General features: G+C 36.9%; 1 protein-coding gene across 1 annotated transcript in view; it reads right to left on the reverse strand.

The window, feature by feature from the left end:
- Positions 1–25,200, reverse strand: part of PCID2 (PCI domain containing 2) — a 593,048-nt gene that overhangs the window by 552,399 nt on the left and 15,449 nt on the right. Inside the window, exon 2 of the mRNA XM_044071205.1 lies at positions 13,601–13,717. Coding sequence (XP_043927140.1) covers positions 13,601–13,636 — 36 coding nt within the window. The 5' untranslated portion in view covers positions 13,637–13,717. The remainder of the gene's footprint in view (positions 1–13,600; positions 13,718–25,200) is intronic.

Here is a 25,200-nt window from a genome sequence, read left to right on the forward strand (position 1 = left end):
AGGATATAAGCAAGTTCCTTCTCATTTGTTGAAATACAGCTTCCCTGTTTTCTCTTCTTATCACAGTCTTTCTTTTCCTTAGGAAGATGGGTTCTCTGCAAGTCTGAAGAACAGAAAAACAACACCTATTCCAAACCATTTATGTGAATAAGCCATTCCTGCAGGGATCAAAACTGCTCACGACGGCAGGCTGACCAGATTTTATTTATTTGGTTACTGGGAAAATCTGACTGGATACAGTTCCTTTTTCAGTGGAGGACCGAGGAGAAAAGTTCCCATTTACAACAGGAAAATTCTACAAAATATCATACTAAGAAGGCATACATCATTCCATCACAATCTAGATGGCTACAAGTGGAACAAGAAGAGCAATCTAATAACCACAAAAAAAAAAAAATGCTCCTGTGGTACCACAGGAATAAATCAGAGAAAATGGAGTCATGCAAGAAAGAACACGTGGAATTAAATTTACCATTTACAGTATATGTTCAAATGATCACTGCTGCAAAAGCCTTACCTATACGGGTTATATCCTGCTAAGGATATAACAGCTGGCAAGCTTCCAACGTTTCAAGAGCACTTTTCAAGCACACAAACCATTATTCAGCTCAAGCTGAGTTGAACAGAAAGACTGGCTTCAGTGCAAACCCCTTCAGAGCTTCCACGCCAATCGAGAGAGGGAGGTTAAAGCCTTGAAAAGATCAATGAAAGGAAACCAAGTTGGCAAGCACGTGAACATATACACACACACACGCAAACACATACACATATACACACACACCTCCTCACCCTGGCAAGAAAAACACACAAAAATAATGGGGGGGGCTACTGCAGAAGTGATCATTTGAACATCTATATTTATGGTATGTTTATACAACTGTAATATGTTTATTATGACCACTGTTGCAATAGCCTTAACATTATGAGGAGCTTAGACTGACTGGGAGAAGGAAAGGTCCAGGAGACCCTAGAGAATGGTAATATCAAAGCAAGTCCTAGACCTAAAAAAGGAATCTAATTTATAATGATTTGTAAATGAAAGCACAGAGGACCAAGTTGTTTCATCTAGAATACTTCTGGAATCTAACCCTTTCCAAAAAGCCATATATGAAGCCAAGGCTATGGTAGAATAAGCATGGACCCTGCCTGGAACTACCTTGTTGGGGGAAGATATAACAAAAGGTACAAGCATGAAACAACAATTTGGAAATAGTCTGTTTTGATAGAGGTTGTCTTAAAAAAAAAAAAAAAAAAAAAACCCTCATAAAAAATTAACTGATCCATACCCAATTTGTCTGTGGACATCCAAGGAATGGAGCATCCGTTCTGCCTCACTGTTAGGTTCCAGAAAGAAGACTGGGAGATGGACAGCTTGGCTTAAACTAAACTCTGTTATCATTTTAATTATAAATGAAGGACTAGTTCTCAATGACACCTTACCTTTGTGGAATATGAGATGAGGATGACCCACCATAAGAGCTTGCAACTCAGATACTCTACTTACAGAGATCAGAGCAATCTGTAACACTGTTTTCCATTTTAAGAGCCTCGAGTTAAAATGTAGCAAAAGCTAGTCTTTCCAACACAAAATAAAGATCCCAAGGAGAATCCACCTGATTTCTAGGAGGCTCGACATGCAACACATTTTTCAAAATAATTTTCACATGAGATTGCACTGAAAGAGAGATCCATGGGCAGACATGCTAAAATAGATGATAAATGAACCTGGATGAAGAAATCACACACGCCACACAATAGTAACTCAGGCAAATAATATAGAACCAGAGAAACATTAGCCTTGAAAGGAGCTGCTTGCTGTCTTGGGACCAACTACAAAATCTTTTTCATTTACTAATATGTGATTTTCAAGGAGCAAATCCTCAGAAAATAGGTACCTAAAAGGTATTAAGTTTGCATTAATCAAGAGTTAGCTGCAGGTGTTTGGGATCAGGATATATGAACCCCCTCCCCCTTGTCCTGTATGACTAAGTCCAAACTGTGTGGAAGCTTGTGGGAAATCCCCTTAGCCATTCTAAAAGGAGGCATAAACACTGTTGCCTGGGCCAAAAGGTAGTCACCACTACGAACTCTTGAGAGTCCTTCTGAATCTTCAGACTGACCCCGGCTATTAGTGGACAGAGTGGAAAAGCATACTGGGGACATTCCTGTCTATGGGAATGAGACAGCATCTGTCTTCCAGGCCTTCTAGCAAGGGGTTCTGAAGCAGAATGTTGTAAACTGATTGTTGCAAGTGGAGATGAAAAAATCTCTTTAGGTGTTTCCCACAGCTGGAAAAATTCCTCGAAATCCCTCATTCAGTTTCCATTCATACAGGTCTGTCCTGGACGTGCACAGCTCATCTGCCACACATTTTTGCTCTGACAGTAAGATGTTTGTAGACTGAGATTCTGCTAAAAAGATAAATCTTAAGCTACTACGACAAGTCTGCAGAGAGGATAAGATCTTGTTTATCAGTTTGTTTATGTACCAGATCACTGATCTGTTTGTGAACACTTGTAATGATCTTGGGGACCACGACTGACAGAGTTGAAAAAAAAATACAAGGCATCTAATGCTACAGATACTAGTGCTGGAAAGGAAAATAGGAGACTTGGTTTCTGATAAAATTAGTTTCACAATCAAAAAAACTCCCTTTTCACAAACCGTAAACCTGGAATCTAGAATGTCAGGGAATGTTGATAACAGGACCATGCAGTAATCTGAGGGGAAAAAAAAACAGAAATAGATCTATTTTTTCCTGCAAGAAGAAAAACTCCTTACTTCACTATCTAGGAGATGCCCCAGAAAAACAATCCTGTGAAGTCATCAAACAAAGTTCTGTTTGTTCTCCAGGAACCCCAATCTATGTAGGAGATCCCTCACCCAAGTGAAAGATTTCTGACAATAAGAAAAAAAAAGACTCTACAAAGACAAAAAAGTCATCTAACTAAAGAAAACTGTGAACAGCTTGCAAACTGTAGTAGGCTACCACAGCAGTTAGACACTGTGAACATCCTTGAAGCAGTAGACTGACCAAAAGGCAATGCAGAAAACTGATACTATGATTCAGACATGGAAAACCATAAGAAGCATCTGAAATCTGGATCTATATGTGATAAGCATCTTTTAAATTTAAGGTCACAGGAAAACTCAAATGGAGAGTAAGAGGTAACAAGTTGTGTAGGGATAACATTTTGAGCATAGGCACCATCACACAGGTTTAGAAAGGAAAAATTCAGAACTATTCCCCATGAATTTTCTTTCTTTGGCACCAGAAGCACTCCTGAATAAAACCCTTTTCCTAGCTAAGGAGCTGGGACCCATCACCACCTGAGAAAGCAGATGCTGAGCAATAGGAGGGAAAAGAGGAATGTGGTCTGAAGATAAGGGGGATAGCACTTAAAAATGGGGAGACAAACTCCCACGGCAATCTGTAACCTTAATGAATTTCTTGTAAAACCCATCTGTCAAACTATCTGTTGCCAAAGAGAAAAATGGAGGTTCAGACTTTCTGGGAGGATTACAGGTTTGCCAGGGTGGGAAAAGGAAGGGGAGTCTTTCAGATAGTCATTCTGACTTGTTTGACTGTCCTTTGTGCAGGTGAGGGGGGTCTACCTTTCTTTTTGGAACTTTGCCACTGCTTTTTAAACGTATACTTACCAACAGCTTGCTGTGTTTATTCTGCTTTTTGGAAAAGGTTGTAGTGGTAGTATTAAACCCTTGACAAACCTGGAGAAGGAAGGCAGAAGGTTGAAAAATCTGAGACATTATCCAAATCAGTTTCCCTCTATAATCACACTTTTTAATCACCTCTGCAGTAGATGGTCCAAAAATTAAAACTGTCCAAGGAATAATTCAAAACTTCAGCTTTGGCATCCATCAGGAATAGTTTGAGTAAGCAAACAAGCAAACATTCTCATAAATGTTCCAGAAGGAGGAGCCCTACAACTGGCATTGGCAGAATCATAAGCACATTTCAAACAGTGGGTAGCCACTTCAGGCACAGAAGCAATTAGGTTACACAAAGATGCTTTGCCCCAGAAAAGGAAAGAGATAACATAATATTACTAATGTTCTCAAGGGAGGCATGCTTAACCTTCTTACCTCCATAGGAAATGAAAACTTGGTCAGACTTTCTATTTTTTTTTTTTTTTTGCCTTTTCTAGATGACATCTTGGCTGTCTGTGGACATCTAGTAAATGAAGGATTCTTTCCCCTTTGAGGGCTGAGAAAGACAGCCAGAAATTGAATAACTTGATTCAAAGACAACTCTGTAGCAAATTTAAGCATAAAGGAAGGGTTAGTTTTAAGGCAAACTCTGTCCTTATGGTTGACCGAGACAGTGCAGTTGTTTAAGTAAACGGCTTGTAACAGTAGATGCACTAACAAATCACTGCTGCAGTAGCCTAAGCTATCTGGGTCTTATGCCTGCAAACACGCCAGCTTTTCAAAGCTAAAGGCCACCCTCCACTGCTTTGTAAGGAGCACAAGCAGAGCTCCACATAAATGAGTGTTCATTTACTTCCAGGCAATACAACAAAAAGGAGGCGGCTAGAGGGAGGGGAGAGTTACCACAACAGTGATCTATTAAAACATCTACTGTACTGTGTCCAACATTAGATCACTGTTGCAGTAGCCTAAGCTGTCTAGGTAGACTACCATAGCTTAGAAACTAAAAAAAGAGGAAATAAATTAAAAATCCAGGAAAGTGGTCCAAGCAAACCATATGCTAGACCAGGAAAAGGAAATTAGTTTGTAGTGCTTTGTAAACCTTTTATTTACTGGCAGTTGGCACAGAGGATTAAGGCTATAAGCTGTAGCTCCTGTGGTTCAAGGCTCAATTCCCTCAGTCTTCATTTACCTCATGTGTAACCTTGAGCAAATCACTTTATCAGACGTAGTTCTTGGGTTGCCTCTGATACGGGACTGCATCTGTAATGGGTCTAATTAACACAAGAGTATTATTAAATGCACGTACACAGGACCAAGTTGGTGCTTTTTGAATACTTTTAGAGTCCATTTCTTTTCATAAAGCCACAGAAGAAGTTAAAGCTCTAGAAGAATGAGGACCAACAATGCCTAAAGTGGGCTGATATGTGAAAACAGCAAAAAGTGGTAGCATGAGACAACCATTTGCAAAATGTCTGCTGTGACACTACGCGGTATCTGGACTTTCTTCTCCCTTGTTTTTGGGCTCAGGAAAAAGGACAGGAGGATTAACAGACCAGCCACAAGGTAAACTTTGACACTTTAGGCTTAAAAGAAAAATTACTTCTCAAAAAAAAAAAAAAACCTTATCCTTATGGAAAATGCTCTTATGACGAGTCAACCCTGATACTCCTCTATCAGACAGTCAGAGCAATGAGTAAAACACTCTTCCATGTTAAGAACCTCAAATCAGCCTGATGAGCTAGTTCAAATGGAAAGTGTAAGCTACCTGTACTCTAAGTGGAATTAAATGAAAAACCCATTTCAAAAACTGCTTAACTGGAGGGCAAGTGGAAAGGGGAGGATCAAAGGAAAGACGAGCCAAAATGGTCAACAAATGTTCTTTGTCAGAGGAGTAAGAAAGGCCAGAGGACAGTAATTTATACAAATAATCAAGAACTAGAGGCAGACAAGGCCCTTAAAAACAGTCCTCATTTTTAAAATGGTACCAACTAAAAATCTTTTCTATTTATACACACACACAAATTCCTAACAGTACTTTTTTTAGCTTCTTTCAATACCTACTGTACATCCTTAGAAAAAAAAGGTGCCTAAACAGTATCCAAATTCAATCAACCAGTTAGTCAACTGAAGAGTTTTCAGCTTGGGTGTACCAAAAAGACCATATCTTGTGTGAGGAAATTCAGTCAGTGGGGAAGCATGTGATAAATGCCCTTGGCCAGTTTCAAATGAAGGGAGAACCACTGTTGCCTGGGTCAAAAAGAAGTAACCACCACACTCTTTGGGGAGTCATTCGGGATATTTAGAAGAACCTAGGATTTCAGTTGAAAAGCAGAGAGAAAAAATCCCAACCATGGAAGTGAGAAGGCATTGGTCTTCTCAGCCTCTTTGCAAGGAAAGTACCATTGTGTAAGTAAACTTACCTTAACACCAGATGTTCAAATGATCACTGCTGCATTAGCCTTAGCTATGTTGATTGTATCCTGAATATGATACAACAGCTGGTCAGCTGGGCACCTTCCACATGCTCAGTCAGCTTCAGCAAAGCTGACAAAATACAGTCTTGGGTGCCTAGCTCTTCAGAGCTTTCATGCCAACAGATAGGGAGGTTAAGCCCTGAAAGGACAATGCTAGGAATAACAAAAAGAATGTCTACGCCCTGGCATAAACAACTAACAAAAAATGAAGGGGATGGAAGGAGGGAGTGGCCATTTCAACAGTGATTACTTTAACCTCTACCATCATGGTAAGTTTACTTACAAAACTTTATTAAGTTCACTGTGTTGATCATTGCGGCAGTTTTAAGCCACAGTTCTGACACCAGTTACATGTCTGTGTCAAACCTTCCTGGAGGATATCTACATCTTTGGGGGATTCAATGACTGTACCCAACATGCAGTTGTCAGCAAACCCAGCTTCCAAAGATTCAAAGTACCGTCCACATGCCCAAAATCATTAGTCAGCTCTAGCTGGGCCGACTAAAAAAGAGGTTTTGGTGCCAACACTTTCCCAGCTTTCATACCAGTTAGGAGAAGGAGGCTGAGCCCTGAGAGGACATTGCTAGGAACATTTACACCCTCACATAAAATACATACAAAAAGCAAGGGGGGGGGTGGAGGAAGGAACAACTACTGCAGCAGTGATCATTTGAACATCTACTGTTATGGTAGGTTTACTCACATACCTGTACTATGCTCTTTATACTGATAACTGTTCTTGTAGCCTCAGCTATATGGGTATATTACCATAGCTTAGAACAGGGAGGTGGAAGGAAAAGGGACCAGGATCCCCTGGCGAATGGTCCTAGCAAAGTCTGAATTACACCTGGAGAAGAAATGTAGCATGTTGTGCTTTATAAAAGTATGTACTGGAGACAAAGTTGCTGCAGCTAGATGTTCTAGAATCCAACTCTTTCCAAAAAGCCATAAATAAAGCTAGGGCCTGGTAAAATGTGCCTTGACCCTGCCTAGAATAGTTTTGCTGTAGTGGAGATAACAAAAGGTTAAAGCCAAAGACAACCATTTGGAAATAGTTTACTTTGACACAAGTTGCTCCTTCTTACCATCACAAGAAATGAACAACTTGTTGGAAGTTCTGAAATATTTATTTCTGTCAAGACAGTATTAGAGTCATCTGGGACTTCAAAGTATTAAGTATCCTTTTTCCCTCACTTTGAGGTTCAGAGAATAACAGAGGGAGACTGACAGTTTGAATTAAAGTAAACTTGGAATACCATTTTGAGACATAATCTTTATTTTATAAATAAAGAAACAATTAATCTGTGGAATATTAAATAAGGTTGTAACTCCAATGCTATTATTGTAGAGGTCAGCCAGATAAGCACTAACACAAAATAAGATTTCAAGGAGAAGCCACCAGTTTTCTTGGAGCTCTCTTTGCAAAAACTGTTAGGATAAGTTTACTAATCTGGTAAAATTAACTACTAGCCTTTAAAGAGAGTGTCAGTGCTCAAATTTTGCTACCATGGAAATAGTTAATAGTTAATTTTAAGGGTAAATAGTAATTGTATTTTGGTGTGCTAGAGTACTCTAGCTGGTGGCACCATTACTGTAAAAGCAGGTACAGAGGTATTAACACTGGACATATATCATTATTCTCCCCTTTCTAAAAAATGTGCGCATTTGTATTTAAAATAGTCCTGGTAAGATTACAATACAAGGTAGTGGGCTCAGCCTGAAGTGGGTGAAATCCCAGTAAGCAACTGTTTAGAACACTGTTTACAATGCTGTTAATGTAATGATTTTTTGGTTGTTTCTGTATTACACGACAAATGTAAACTAAACTTATGTACCTATACAGTAATTTTTTTTATACTAGAATGAAAAGAGTTTTGAAATGTACCATGAATGTGAACTGCAAATCATACACAAACTCTGTACTTGAAGGGCAATTCTTTTTTTTACAGTAAAGGATTAAGAATGAACTTAGACATGCTGGCCATAACACAACATTACATTTTATTTAAAAAAAAAAATAGACTACAGTAAACTATAGCAGCTAGTACTGACCAGTGGAAGAGTGAAAACCAGATTCATACAATTATGGAACTGAAAAAACAAAGAGTCCAAGTATGAAAAATAAAAGGCAGCTGTTGCAAGACAAAAGCGACGCTTGGTAGGTGGTAAATCATTTATAAGCAGAAAACTCCAAATCCAGAAAAATACAGACAATATTCATCCAAGATAAAACAGTGCAAGCAAACACAGCAGTATTAAGTGCTTTCGCCTGGTAGATGACTTCCTCAGAATACAAAATACTGAAATCAGCACCTGCTTAAATACATTGCTTACCCAATCACAAATACACTGACATCATTTCCCTCATTAACAAGGCTGCAAATACTTAATGCAAGCCAAATATAAAACAGTAATACATATAAAAAGTTTAAAACATCCCTAAACAATATATATAACTAAATAAAAAACAGATTTTAATTTCAACAGAGAAGATAAAGAAATTCTATCATTTAACCCAGGAGCATGATAAGCATCAAGTCTAATTTGCCATATGAGTTCTACAAATTCCAAATACTCATTCAAGGGTCCCCCACGAGGTCCCAGATCTACCTGTTCCAAAATAAAGAACAAGAAGGAATGGGTAGGTTCACTAACCAAATGTTTATATAATGCATTCTTTTCATTTTTGTTTCTGATATCATATAAATGTTGATAAATCCTTAACCTTAGGGCATTCTTAGTTTTACCTACATAGAAACTTGCACAGAATCTACACAAGGCCAAATACACAACCCCTTTAGTGTAACAGTACATCATTTTTGAACTGGAAATATATTCAAAGTTTTTGAGCTTGATTTTTTCTCTGTCCATAACATAAGGGCATTGGGCACACCTCCCACACTTAAAGGTACCACCATTGTGGACGTCAAATTTTTGCCTTTCAAACAGTCCTTTAAGGGAAGTGTCTCTTTTGTAAACCACTTGCGGTTCAATACCAAATTTCCCTGATAATTCAGGGTCAACAAATATTTTCCAATATTTGGAAATAATGTTTTAATGTCATAAAAATTGGATGTGTAAGTAAGAGTAAGCACCCTAAATAGTCTAAGTATGTGTAAAGGAATGTAATATGATGGAGATCACGCAGGTGTTCACTTGTAAAAAGTAATACTTATCAATGTGATTTGCTAATGAAAATGTTGTATACGTGCTTACTTCATATCAAGATGCAATATAGCAAATAAAGTAACAGACTGATTTGTTTGGAGGTGATGACATGATTTTCTACCATCCCTGAATATGGTATACTAAATAAACAGTGTTTTAATACCTGACTGAAGATTCTCTCTGTCTGGTTTATTTTATGAAGACATGCTTAATTTTATCTTTTAACAGACAGTGAAGATACTCAGATGACCAAATTCAGCATCTATGCATAGACATTCTTACAAATGATCCCCGGCTAAAGTAAGCTTTTGCCTTGCAATGGCATTTTTACTGTATGCTGATACAATAAGACAAAGAAAAGAGACACAGACATACAGAAAGAATTTAGTAGGAATGTTCTCAACTATACTTAGTGTGGAGGTTCTCATTTTCTATCCACACAAGGGGTCACAATGGGAGCAGATGGAAATAAAATTCCAACTTCTTTAAATAGTACTACAGCATACTTGTATGGACAGTGCAATTCTAAACACTTAAAAATGGAATTGGATTAATAAGGACAATCCAGACCAGACATCCTCATTGGATAGTACTTTCAATCACCATAAATTAATCTCTGAAGAATGTAGCGAGTGAGGGATCTAAGATGCTGATGACCACTGGGACACATTTTAATAACTGGCAAACTGAATCCTTTAAAGCAATAAGAGATTTGCACTGAAAGGGTAAAAAACACAAATAAGAAGTTGCAGGAGCAGATTAAAGATCTTTAACAAAGACAAAAGGGGGGGAATAAAAATAGCATTTCTTTAACCATTTCTAACCAGAATAGAAGGAAATTATATTGACCAAAAGGCAGAAGGCTCAGGTGAAGATGCCCATCTTCCTCTGTCATTGCTCCCTTACACATAAAATCAGCCAAAGCCATAAAGTGTCCAGACTCAACACAAGGTCCCTCTGTGCCCTTCTAAGACCCAAGTTCACTGCCCAATCCCCAGTCCAGTTCATTTCACTATTTACATCTAACAACAACTTGTTGGAATACTCCATAGCAATGTAACTTCACAAATCACTACCAAGACATATTCCAAAATAGCAGAAACAAGGGAAACAACATTACACAAATTCCACTTAGAGAATTCCCTACCAGTGAGGGAGCCACCATATTAGTTCTCTCTCCTTGGTCTCCTAATGACTATTCCAGCACTAAACATGAACTCTTAAAACAGAAGAATCAATGTGTGTGTTACAATCCTAACATATAAGATTATATATAGTGTGTGCTCTAACTACACCACAAATTGTCAGAACTTAATTTAGGAGGCTAAAACAGGAAATGTAGATTATCGAGGTGAGGACCTGGAAAAGAAAAGAAAAGCAGTGGTAGCAATACCAAAAGGTTGTCCTCCCAAGACCACAAATCCAAAACAAAACAAAAAAAAGTAAATAAAGTAAGAAGGGTCTGAAAATTACTTAAAATGACTCAAGGTTATTTTTGGGTGTCATTCAGGAATAACCAACTGATACACTGCTTTTGCTCAAAAATAATGCTGAAAATGACTACAATGATGCTAAAATCCAATATATTCACCTAAATAAAGTTAAAATGTAAATGGCTACTTTACATCTTATTCACAAAGTAACCCAGGTATTTTATGTACTCCTATGTGATATGAGTAAGTAGTACTGTGCACCACGTTTGCATGGGCGATGCCAAAATACCTGACTGAGAAGGGAGTCTGCGCCACTGTTAAACGTTTTGCTTTTTTTCCTAAACTACATAACAAGTGTAAGGCGAAAATGTGCTTAAAAGGTTAACTCTTTCATTATGCTAAGAAGAAATGAGTTTTGAAATATACCATGAATATGTTTAAATAAATGCAATGAAATGGAGATCATCATGTGTATAAAGTGTGATTTTTTTTTTGTTCCCTTGGTCAACTAACTGGGCAAGACTTGCACTTACAAACCTTTGCGTTTACTGCAGAACTTTTCTCCCTGGGATCTACAAAATACAAAAAGCAGACACTGCCAAATTAAATAAACTTGGTCAAACATAAATAAAAAATTATAAACAAAATATAAAACAAATTTTTATTCAAAACAAAGCATAGAATAGTTCTACAAGCCTCAAAACCACTATTGCAACCATTCTTCAAACTGCTCATGGGTTCATAGCCATTTACTAGGCTAATGATCCTAAAGCTTCTTTTTAAGCCCAGCCATGCTTCCCAATTGCATTGGACAGGGTTTTTATAGGAAATGCATATAACTTGGGCATGACTGGCCATTTCTCATGAGATACACAGACGCCTGACCAGCAGTAAATTTTTGATTCACCATCCAGTGGTCCAAGTTATGCGTCAGCAGGTGCTGTTCACATGAATGGGAAGCCTATTTCAAAGGAGTCATTTCTGAGACTCATACTAGCCTTCCAATGCATCTCATTTATATTACAGATGAGATTTAGATCCCTGGATCTAGAATTTCTGATGCCATTTGTTTTGTGGATATGCAGTAGCTCCATCACAGTTGGATCAGAGGATGCTTTGTAGGCCAGGCATAGATCGCCTCTCAACAGTCTGTAGGAGAACAAGTATAGGGATAATGAGATGGTTGACTTATGCCATTTTTCTACACCATGCATTATTTTATTGAGGAACCTTTGTGGACACACCAGTAATTGCAAATAGCATCTGAGGTATATACCGTAAGGGAAATTGTACACAGTGATTGGTCTATGAGGGCAGAGTACAATGTAACAATTACATCTTTGGACCCAGATGCCTTAGTCTAGCTTGTAAGTTGCACAACATAGAATGATTTCCTTACTACAGCAGACACGACGGTCAAAGGCCAAGTCACTGTCAACATGAATTCCCAAATCAATGACCACAGGGTCTGTTCTCAGGGGTGTATTATCAATGTAGTAATTTCCCAGGATAGCCATCTTACAAAAGGTTAATATCATACATTAATAAGCACGGAGTTTTTTGGCATTGACTTTGGCACCATTTATTTGTTTACGCCAGGCTTTAGAGAGTATTTGTGTCACTGGGGGATTCTATAGATGTGTCTAGTTTACAATAGTCTGCAAACCTGGCAAGCAAGGTCACTGATGTTAGCCTTAAGTTCAGAAATGAAGATGCCAAAAAGGAGTGGCCCCAGCACCGTGCACCTAAGGACTCCACTAGTGACTGGCCTTTTTGTTTTCCTGGGTTTTATCTGTGAGCCAGCTGGCTATACAATAAGTGATGAAGGAGTTTATACCTAATCTCATAAGCCTGTCTATGATACAAGAGTGCAGTGCTGTGTCAAACATCTTGCATGGGTCAAGGATGGCAATATGCACCATTTTATCCTCATCATTTGGTTTGAGGACCTTTTCGAAATCCAGGTTGAGCAGGCATAATCTGCTTTTGATTAAACTAAATTGGGTTGGGTCCAGTGTCATTATTTATCATAGCCGTGATATTTCTTTCCATAGCTTTATACTAGTCAGACTTATGGGTCGCTAGTTATCTGGGTCTAAGGATGGCCCACCCTTTGCACATGTTCATAATTATAATACTTGTAACATCTACACATCTACCAAAGGTACACAACAGGAACTAGACATTCTCCATAACTGAGTCATCCGTTTAAAATCAGTAAATCATACAACAACAACATTCTTAGTAAGTGAAGCAGAGCCTGGAAATTTGTATTTCATCAACACCTTTATCAAAACAGCTACCTTGCTTCCACCAAGTAAAAACTCCAAACTACGTAGCTCTCCTGGGAAATGTAAAGCTAAGCCTGGCCTGAGAGATGCTCAACAGTGTCAAAATGACAGCTGTATACAGTTAACAGAATTCCTTTTCTTCCCATTATCACTGCCTACTTACATCTCAAGTGTTACACCATTTCAGCGGCCATTTTTCCTATAATGGTTAGAAATGGAAAAGAAAAAAATTAATCTTCTTCTTCTTTTGGCTTTTCCCGGTTAGGGGTCGCCACAGTGGATCATCTGTCCGCTCATGACTGACAGTGGAGTTTTACGGTGTCGAGTTGCCAGCTCAGCACCCAACCTTCCACGGAAGGCACACACACGCACACATTCATGCCTAGGGCCAATTTAGAGTATCCAATCCACCTACAGCATGTCTTTGGGATGTGGGAGGAGACCAGAGCACCCAGAAGAAACCCACGCGACTACAGGGAGGACATGTAGACTCCACAGAGAAGGCACCCCAGCCGAGGATCGAACCGGAGAACCTCTTGATGTAAAAGATAAAAATGAATACCTGTTGTAAATACTGGTTTATTGTGATGTGAGCCATTGCCAGGTTGACAGAACTATGAGAAGATGTGGAAACAAGCTTGATGCAGTCTTGAATCTTCTTTACTGATGAAGGAAATAACTGCAAAAAAGAAAAAGTACAGTATAAAAGTGTGATACTTGCCTTTAAAAATTAAAAAAGGCTACAACTTTAAGTTTCTCTCCAATGTTTGTTGATTTTGTTCTCATTTCAAAAAGCAGCACATTATCAACATAACCATGGGTGGTACAATTAATATTTATGATTACCAAGTCACAATATCACTTTTCTTAACTGTAACAACTATCTGTAGACTGGCAAGTCAAAACTAAAATTCTACTGCATATTATTTTCTTTATAAAAAAAAATGTTTTAATCACTGTTAAAAAACAATGCAAAACAAAAATGAACGAATCTGAGTGGTTACATCTTCCTAATTACAGATAAAAAACAGTTAATTCAAAACAAAAAAGGATTTTTTTAACTAACTTACTAAAAATGTAGACAAACATTTGCACGCCTCCCCCACGACACACACACTCACACACACACACACACACACACACACACACACACACACACACACACACCTGTAATAAACTGAGAGACTGCCAGCCTAGCTAGATAGAATTTTGTAAATAATTCTATGTCATTGTACATATTAATATGATCCACAGGCTTGTTTCTCAAATGTAAGAAAACTGTGCTATGTGTTGAGCTTCAAAGATTTAACCACAGTGCACCCAGCTAGAAGAAAGCAAAACGTGTATAAACCCTATGACTGTGTGTGATCTCAAGCTAGGAGACAGAAAGTCTGGGCTAGGAGTTTCTTTCTATTGTCTTAAGACAGAGATGATGACTAGGTTTCACATGTAAAGTGTCTTGTACTGCTGTGACTTCCTGGCAGCTGCAAGATCACAAAGAAATGTTACATTTTAAGTTCTGTGAGCCTGGGAACATAAGTAGGGTGACAAGAACGATGTAATCTGAAATGAATCAGCAGTAATGTGTACTATCAATTTAAGACCATCTCAGGGAGAAAGAAAGTGCATTTTTTTATTTTTGTCTGATACTGAACACATCAGTTCACCAACACTTTGCCTTACTCTGTAAGTTACTTAGAACAGTGATTTCTCTTACAGATAGATAGTAAGATTAGTGTAGATGTTTTCTATATTTATGTGAGACTACCCTACAATGTTGTTTTAAAGTATTTCCTGTGATTTCTGAACTTTCTATTGTCGCTGTGTTGAATTGAGTATTGTCATGTGTTTTTATTATTTATTATTAAATATTTGTAAACCTTTTAACTGTGACTGTTTTGTGTAGAGATAATTTAAGCTCCTAGGGTACTTGCATGTATTTGGTGATACTGTACAAGCCACTCTAGAATAGCCTTAGCCCTGGGTCACACTTACTATGTGGATAATAGTAACATTACATGGTAAAACTGGTCACCCTTTGGAAACGGCTTTTATAGTAGCTGATAAGGGTGGTTGGTGGCAGGTGGTACTACCATATAGTTTGGGCAGAAGGGGACATAGCTGGAGATCCTGTGCCAGCCATCCCTAGGAGTGTCTGTGTGTTTGTATATAAATCAAATCTCAAAATTTGTGTATGTCAGCTACTTGGGCAGGGACATAAAGCTCTGGATGGACAGACAGGGTGCTGGAGGTTTTGGCTTGATCACTCGGCTGAGATCTGAACCCTATTGCTGTGCCAGTGGGGAGTCTTATTGGGGATCTGGAGAGAAAGGGAGAAACCAGTCCCAGACTGACTGTGATCTCTGTGTGGTCTTAAGGGAAATTGTACTTTACTGTGTGTGTACTTGTTATCCTCCCAATGTGGACACCCGTCACTGGTGGTAGTGGTGAGGACTGAGGCTCCTTGATTACTGGGCCAGTGCGCGGGCGTCACAACACCTATAAACACAACCGAGATAGCTTATAAATGCCTGACAATCAATGTCCTATTTGGTTACAGGACATCATTATTCTTTCAGGAAAACTTGACTATGCTTAGAAAGCCACTCCCCGGTCATTAGTCTAGAAATCTATATACATACACACTTCACATTTTACACACACATTTCATATATGTGTGTGTGTATATATCAATATATATATATATATATATATATATATATATATACACATACATATATATACATATGGTTTATTTGACCTAAAAAGAAAAACAGTGGCATTTCATCTTTTCATTTATATAAATGTTTGTTGGCTAGTATATCCACAAAAAAAAAAAAAAAAAAAAATCAGTAGACATGTTGCCACCCATCATTTTCAAGAAAAATAAAAACTAGAAAGAGACTCAGTTAAGTATAAAAAATAACCAGCTTATGTTTTGAGTAGTAAAAGTGTTGTTGTTAAACCTATAGTTACATCTCTTGGTAATGTTGTGACTTCAGTGGGAGAAGCCGTTACTTCCTTTCATAAATTTTCACCTTTGGGTAGTACAAGTAACAACAATGTTGAATTCAACAACAGTGACATTATTTCTGAAGTATCCACCAATGTACATTCCATTTCCAATAACCTAAATCAAACTACCATCAATGATTTTTTGGAATGAGGAAGAGGCCAAGGGAATGGGAGATCATCCAGAGGGCGCAGAAGAAGGCGAGGTCAGAGCAGATGAAGGAGTTGACGATAAGAGTTATATTTACTGAGGACACATCATTCTATTTTTAATTTAATGGATATTGTAGTTTTTGAACACCATCTGAGCCTTCTTAATAAATGATTTACATTTATTCCATCTCAAAGAGCGTGACCCAAACTGATGTTTTATAGGATTTTAATTAAACTTTAAATATTTATTAAATGATGTCAATTGTTCTGACTTGTATGATAACACAGTTTTAAAGGGAAAAAATTGCAACAGCCCTTTGTTACACAATACTCCAAATGTTTATTTAAAAATATGTGACTATTGTTATCCAGGCCAAGTAGTAATAAGTGATATAATTTGGCCAAAAGTGAAGTGAATGCTTTATTACAACTGAAAAACGATTACCAATTAATTATTATGAAAGCAGATAAGGGGATGAGGATTATTGTCATGGAAAATGTTTTGTGTGTCTGTGTGTCTGTTATGAAACAGTCACTAAATGATTAAAGTTTTACAAAACTGTACCTCTAAGAACGGTTTAAAAAGCTTGGGCTTATAGATAAAACTTTGATTTATTAATGAAAACAATATTTCCTTAGATGACTATAATTACAGGAGTACAGAACATCCTAGTTTAGGCAAACTTTTTGGAATATCAAAGATGCACAAAGATGAAAAAAATTCCTCCTTTTAGGCACACTGTTTCATCAAAGAATACGAAAAAAGAAAATATACTAGAATATATAGATTGGGAGTTGAACAGCATTGTCTAGTCCACAAAGTTTTATTGAAAGGATTCCTGGGTCTTTTTTAAATGAATTATTTAAGTATAAACTTACAAGTGAAGATAATCTCCTGGTACCCTTAGATGTTGAGGCATTGTACACCAGTATATTGCATGTTGAATGTTTGGAACTTACTAGAACATATTTAAAAGCATATATTTATGAATAGTCAAAGTAGACACTATTTGTGATCTTATACGATCTTATGCGAATTTCATTGGAGAATAATTTTTTTTATTGTTGATAATAAAATTTATTATCAGTTAACTGGGGTTGCCATGGGTTCTGAATTGGTTCCAACATATGCAAAAATCGTCTTATGTTCCTGGGAAACTGAAACCTTAGAAAAATTAGTTGGTTTCAAATAAGTTGAGCTGTGGTACACAGATTAATTTTTTTTTGTCTGGCAAGGTACAAAACTGGAATTAGATTTTTTTTTAAAGAACTGTCAAACAATTTAAAATTTTTGAAGTTTACTATTTCCAACTGTGGAGCAAGAGTTCAATTTTTAGATGTACAAATTTATTTAGACAAAAGTGGACTTCAATTTCATTTGAATATATTCTGATAATGGACGCTTAGAAAAAAAATTTGGAATATACCAGTCAGCACCCCAAGTTTATAACAGTTAAAGGACAACAATGGGATTCTATTATTATTATTATTAAATTCTCAACTTCTCTGGCCTTTTTCTCCCCATTTACAGTCCCTGCTATGAATAAACAATGCAGCATTTAAAATATTTTGGATCAACTGTTTCTCTCCACTACAACAGCACCTTACTGTACTGTGGTGGTTCCACTTTCAAAAAATGTATCCCGCCTGGGAAAAGCTTGCTGCAGTCTCCAATTAATTGATGTCATCAAGGCCAATGAATACTGGTAGTTTTCTGGCCAGTTCCCTCCCCAAACTGGCATCACCACGACCATCCTAAAAACCCACCCATGCTGTGATGTCACAGCACCCTGGTCCTTCACCTACCCATACAGAAAGTAATAAAAAAAATGAGAGACAAAGAGGAAAAGTAGAAAAGGAGATCAGTAATGGAAAAGTTAAAAAAAATAGAAACTGAGGTTATGGAGTATCAGCAAAATGAAGGATTCAGTGTCGAAAATCTATTTTCAGAAAGCACCACAACAGGATAGAGCAAAGGATATCCAAATTAAGGGGAAACCAGTGGAACTGGAAGCAATTGGTCAGGTGCCATATGAAGATATTTTGGAGCCTTCCACAGGAAACCAGTATAAAATTTCACTTGAAGATGCCAACGGAAGGAACAGGAAACTCTGGTACAGATAATGTTGAGGAGTGATAGGCCAGTGAATTTCCATATGACACAGCAACGGATGGCACAGGATGAAACTGAAGAGAACAGGAGATGCTATAGAACTTTCTATAGAATGCCCGCAGGAAATGGAAAATAAAAAAATTGTACACTCAGTTTAGAAGAAAACAAGCTAAGAGAAGAGTTGCTTGATTTAATAGCGACAGATAAACATATGAAGATCAATGAAAGCAACAGACTGCAGAGGGTCAATAAAACCCCAAAATCAGAAGTTTAATAAAACAAATGAACACAGTAATTAGGACTGTCCACAGAGATCCATGCGATGTAACAGAAGTAAACAGGATATACTACTGCGCAGCTAAAATAACTAATAAAGTTCTAAAACAAGAACACAGGATAGAGAAGGAAAGGAAGGGGGAAAATTGAATACCATCATGGAAGTATCGAATACAAAAATACTACAAAGCAATTAAGACAAGTGGTGTCACTATTAGAAGAATATAGAAGAGTGAACAGAACAAAAACACTAATTAAGATAGCTGTAACTAAAGCAATGCACAGTATTAGAACAGACCAGGATCTATTATGCACTATCGCAAATAAGCTAAAGATCTTAGCACAGGTGGAAAAACTAGATATAAAGGAAAAGTACAAAATAAGCAATTTACTGATGACCCAAAAAGGTTTTACAGAGAACTGAGTAACAAGGTAAGAGGAAATTAAAGACCACAAAAAAAAAAAGATACATTTTGGAAAAGTATTTATGAAAATCCTGTGAACATAAAGATGCTAAATGGATAGAAGTAAAAAAAAAGAAGTTTAAAGTTACAGGATATGATATGGGATGAAGTATCAGACAGAGATTGAAATAAAGTTAAGAAAAGCCTCCAACTGGAAAAGCCCTGGCCCAGATGCAGGACCTAACTTCTGGTTAAAAGTATTAAAAGTATTAAAATCTTTGCATAAACGTTTAGCTATGAGTAAGAACTATTTATATGCGCACCCTGAACAGGCACCAACTTGGCTAACAACAGGAGAAACAACACTCCTACTTAAGAGTGAACCTGCAAGCTACCCTAAAAATTATAGGCCAATAAATTGCCTTCCGACAACATATAAACTATACAGAAGAATTGATTCCAACAGAGTTTACAGTCATTTAGAAGAAAATTCAATCATGGCAATAGAAGAAAACGGTAATAAAAGAAAGTCATATGGAACAAAGGATCATCTGTTGCTAAATAAAGTCATAATGGAGGACTGTAAAAAGGGGAAGAACCTAAGTATGGCATGGCTTGACTACAAAAAAGCATTTGATAGTATCCCACATTCATGGATAAAAAAAGAGAGCTTAAAAATGTATAAAATGCACCATACACGGATTGCCTACATTAGAGTGACCATGAAACAGTGGCAGACCAATTTGCATGGCAGACCAATTTGCAATTAATCCATAATAAAGGACAAATTATTATCTTATCCCAGGGATAAAAATTCAGAGGGGATATTCCAGGCTGACACTCGGCCACCACTGCTAATCTGTCTTGCCCTTAACCCACTAAGCTGTCTACTTGACAGCTTACGCCATGGCTATAACCTGGCTTCTAGAAAACAACAAAGTTTTTGCTCTTCCTGCCCTAACTCACAGTTTTGGAGTGACTGACCGGCCCCAAAACGTGTTGGATAGATTAGATAGGAAAACAAGAAGAATGCTTCATGCTCATCAAATGATTTATAAAAATCAGTGCATACCAAGATTATATATTCCCCATTCCGAAGGAGGGATGGGCCTCCTTGAAAATGATTACATGTACAGATGTGCAATTGTGGGACTCCACACATATCTGCTGACCTCACAATACTCAAACATAGTGAAAGCAGAAGCATAGCGGCGTCAAACAGGAATGGAAATCAAACCAAAAGTAGATAAAAATCAGGCAGCAACTGAATGTGCCAAAAAAAAAAAACAAAAGAAAGAATATAAATTGAAGGACCAGATGAGAAGGCAAGAAATGTGGAAAATGCATAAATATAGCTATTGTAAGAATAAAATAGTTCTGGAAGAACCTCATGTTGATCAGGAATGAACAAGGAATGGTTAAGGAGAGGTGACTTCAAACCAAGAGATGAATGGTTAATACTGGTAGCCCAAGATAGTGGGCTACATACACGCTGGTTTACGAAGTCCACTGAACATGTGGGAGAAACACAAATGTAGGTTTTGTAAAACTGAATTGGAAACAGTTGCACACCTCGCTGCTGGTTGTGACATACTAATGGCAAAAAGACTGTCTACTGAAAGACGCAATAATGTGGCAAGACTGTTGCACTGGTGGGATTGTGCAAACATTATGGTACTGAAGTGGCTGAAAAACACTGGAAACATGAGCCACAAAGCATCAAAGAAAATGATGAAGTTTACATCATGTGGGATCGCCCATTACCGACAGTTCAAAAGAAAGATGCTAGAAAACTGGATATAGTGGTCCATGAAAAGGAGACAAAAGTAACACTGATCTCGCCATACCCAGTGACTACAGTGTCTTGCATACAGAGAGACACAAAGCCATAAAATATCAGGATCTGCAGGCAGGAACAAGAGCAATGTGAAAGAAAGATACCCAGACAGTTCTAATAGTAGTAGGAGCAAAGGATCTTATAAAAAAAAAATCTACAATCGTACTTAGATATTTTACCAATACATGTAATCCCATATGAACTGCATGAGAAGTCATTACTGGGAACACTGTGGGTGCTGCAAAGAGCACTTTTGTCTAACATCAAAGACCAAAGCAATACTAATTTCATGAACTTTAATCGTACTTTGACTTAGGAATGGGTCCATTCCAGTCATGGTGTTAGAAACCCAAAAGACTTGGAGAAATTAGAAAAGGGAAGGCTAGAACAAGGAAACAGTACATGATTCAAGTCTCCTGCTGTGAGCAGTCAATCAGAACAGGTGACGGCTCAAATTACCCTTAGCACAGCTAGGGACGTTAGGTGTGAACGTGGATGACAGATGAGTCATAGTAGTACAATTCACGCTTCACAAAAGAATGCAATTTAGCCATTCTAAAAAGAAGCAGCAGTAAAACACACTTTGAAAGTTTCTTCTGTACCATTTGCACTATTTGTGTTTTTAGTAGTCATTGGACAGCATGAAATGATACTTAAAACTGAGTGAGACAGCAGTGTATGCATGTAAAATCAATGCACTGACAGGAGCTTTAGGACTGTGCAATGTAATTTTTCACAGACAAGCACTGCATTGTGGGATACCTATTGGCAGACTAAGCAATCAGGATCACTTCAAGATGCTAGACCCCATGTGGTCAGACTCAGAAATTATGTATAAAAATATTAAAAAACCTGTAAATAGTCCCAGAGTGGTGTTAAAATGTAGGAAACAACAAACCATGATGAAATAAATATGTGTTTTGAGTCTGTGGTGCAGTTTTCCTTTAATATACTAAAAGGACAGTTTATACATTTATCTGGAATTATTAGTAATGGTAATATATTTTTGCAGGAATGTGAGTTTTTGAAACAGTTACTTCTCCAAAGAAATTACCCTATAGAGTTGATTAATGATACATTTGTTGAAGTTAGTAGTCAAAGAGCAACTACATTTAAGCCTATTGTGAGAGATGAATATATTCCTAAATGTAAGAATAATCAGAGTACTGCAGCAACAAATTTTTGTTTAAGTTTTCCACTACTTACAAGTAGTGACAAGAATGGCATTAGACATATTTTAAATAAGAACTGGTGTATTATTGCAGGTAACAGAGAGTTGTATCAAATTTTGGGTGATTGTCCTAAGTTTTGTTTTAAGAAGACCAGGACCTGGAAAAGCAACTTTGAACAACATAATAATTTAAATATTAATAATTCTACAGTTTTAAGAAGGGTATTTGTGTATATGTGTGTGTCAACTACTGTGTATGAAATTTTATTTATTGTTTTGATAGTCATATTTTAAGCATTGTAATTATAACTTAAAAAATTCAGGACATTTTGAGAGTAACAGCAAAAATGCTATTTACTTAGGTTTTTGTGAAGTCTGCACCTGCCTTTATGTAGGTAAAACTACTAGAAGATTGCAGAACAGAATTAAAGAATACATCGGTGCTATAAAAAAATAGGGAGGGATGTTAAAAATGGTATAGCGAAGCATAGTATGAGTTAAGATCAGATGACAGCTGTTTTTAAGAGATGACGTCCTTCTGGGATTAAATGATAATCTCAGTATAAAGTGTGCCTTGAAATGGTATGACCAGAGGTGAAGTCATGCTTTTTTAAAATTGTGGTGGTCTTTTTTGATAGTTTAATTAAAAATACTAACAATATATATATATATATATATATATATATATATATATATATATATACCCTACAGCAAGCTGTTTCTTTTTTTCAATAATAATTCTTTATTATTTTTCTCTTGTTCATACAAACTCTTAACAGAAAAATACATAGATAATTTCCAAACAACTTCTATCAACATTATAACAAAATATATACATTATTTACATGAATGCTTTCACCATTTAAATAATATATCTATAAAAATTCTTCTGTGCAAAGATAATATCTTGAAATAGTGTGGTTCTTACAAAGGTTATACTTTATAGTATAAAATAAAATAATGGGGTTTCCTGATTTCGGTGCATTAAGCTATTATAATGTTGAAAATTTGTTCCCAAATCTTTAGATTATTTGGATGTTTACTTTGGCTATTGATAACATATTTGTGGGCTAATATGTGTTTTATCGCTAAGATCTTAAAATTTTCCCCAAGACGTTTGAGTTGGGTTCAGCTGAAGAAGTCCGTTACTAAACTGAACAAAAGCACTACAAAGTTATAATCGGTTCTGTTATGAAGTTTGTCTTACAGATATATATTTTTATTACACACACACACACACACACACACACACACACACACACACACACACAGGTGTCACACACCTATCTACATAAAAAGTGATGTAAACTGGAGCATTAATAGTAAAAGCTAATACTATAAAATAAGGAAACATCCAAGATAAATACATGCAATATCAATGGAAGCACAGTACATACAAATAAATATTTCAGAACCGACTTATGAACCAAAAAAAAATAAACAATAAGCAGACATTAACAAGAGAAATTACAGAAGCATAAATTGAACTGAAGAAGTATAACAGTTATGCTCCTGCTGAACAGATAAATAAGTCTGGTAAGATTAATCAAGCATGCAAATGTGGCAGGAGAAGTGGGGGGGGGGGGTTGAAAAAAATAAATAAATTATGAGCTGCTGAAAAAGAACTGCGACATGATGTCCGAAATATAAAGAGTACAATGTGCTTTTGTTGCACTGAAAATCTTCTTAGTGCCATTTGACATTAATCTCAGAAAGTCTGGCCAGTTTTCTGCCAGAATCATAAATATCATTAGGTAGCTCAGTAAGTTATTTCATCAAAAGCAGGCCAAACTAAGCCAGTAAGAAGCAAACACTCCATTAAGGGCAGGGTTCAGTGATGGGTAAGGAGTAAGCAAAGGTAGAAAAACTTGTCAAGTATTCGCCTTCCTCTCTACTTACAGACACAGACCCATAAAAGTCTTCATCACCTCATTCTCCTTTCTCAAGGCAATAACGCAGTACTTGCAACATATCAACTACTTTCTTGACAGTAGACTATGAAGTTACAAGAAAGTAGTAGTTATTTGAAATACACAATTTTCTGATTGAAGTACTGACAGTTACAAAATTCTAACAGATGTGTCTTTTTCTCAAGGTGCTCTTTCTGTGATGAAATCAGGATAACATCATAGAGAGAGAGGGTAGCATGGATGGTTAACGGAAGGAGGAGGCTGGTATCAGCTGGGACAGCTTGCAGTAAAGTATGCAATAACGAGAATATACTTCTGGAGGAGAATTAATGAAAAAGGAGTAAGATTAATTTAGGAACATGGCAGAGCTAGTACAAAAGGTGAAGGGATATTATATTTAATCACAAAAATAAAGTATAGGACAAATGGAGTATCTTTGGACAGAGGCAAGTTTCTCGTCTCCAAAAAAGGTGGCCATCGAAATCAATTTGGTAATCGATATAATAATCAATAAAGCTCTGTGACAATGCTAGTTAAGCTGAGGATTTAAGTAACACAGCATTTTAATGTTCTGCAATGGTTTATTAAGACTTTTTTATGCCCCTTGGGAGATAACAATATTGAAACAATAAAAACTGGCATATATTTTAAACTGCGTAAATAATGGTGTCAAAATTATGTACACAAATCCAAACAGTATCCTATTACTATACTTGTCAAATGATATCTAAGATATTAGTTACTCTGTGGAACCAAAAACTCTAAACCTGAATACCTAGGTCTGAGTACTATCCACCATCACCACCTGCAGATTGTATGTCCCTAACCATATCCTATAACTTTATTGTAGCCTTAAGTTCTCGCTTAAAGATTCCCTCTGGTTTCATGTAAAGTACAGGTGTATTACTTCAAACACACCTGACCAGCCAGCAGTGTCACTGGATGATTTAGAACAGAACCATCTGAAACAGTATTGTAACTAATGAAACCAAAAACATACCCAAGACAGTATTATTAATAACATTTAAAATACATTGCAAAATTCGGATATTATGACCTGCACTTGTTTATATTTGGGCTTATGAAAACAAGATAAATGATTTTGTTACTTGTTTAATAACTTTTCGACACCCTCTTCATTGTGTACTTCCCAGATAAGAAACTGATGCTTTCCACTACTGCTGCTACTTAGTGTGTCCTAGTGCTACCCCCAGTTAGGACAATCATGGCCATACTTGGTTTACGAGGAGGAAGTTGAAATGCAGTGTGCAGCATTACACATGCCA

Source organism: Protopterus annectens, chromosome 5.part0 (genome assembly GCF_019279795.1).
Source record: "Protopterus annectens isolate FY-2018-M chromosome 5.part0, PAN1.0, whole genome shotgun sequence".
Classification (NCBI taxonomy): Eukaryota; Metazoa; Chordata; order Ceratodontiformes; family Protopteridae; genus Protopterus; species Protopterus annectens.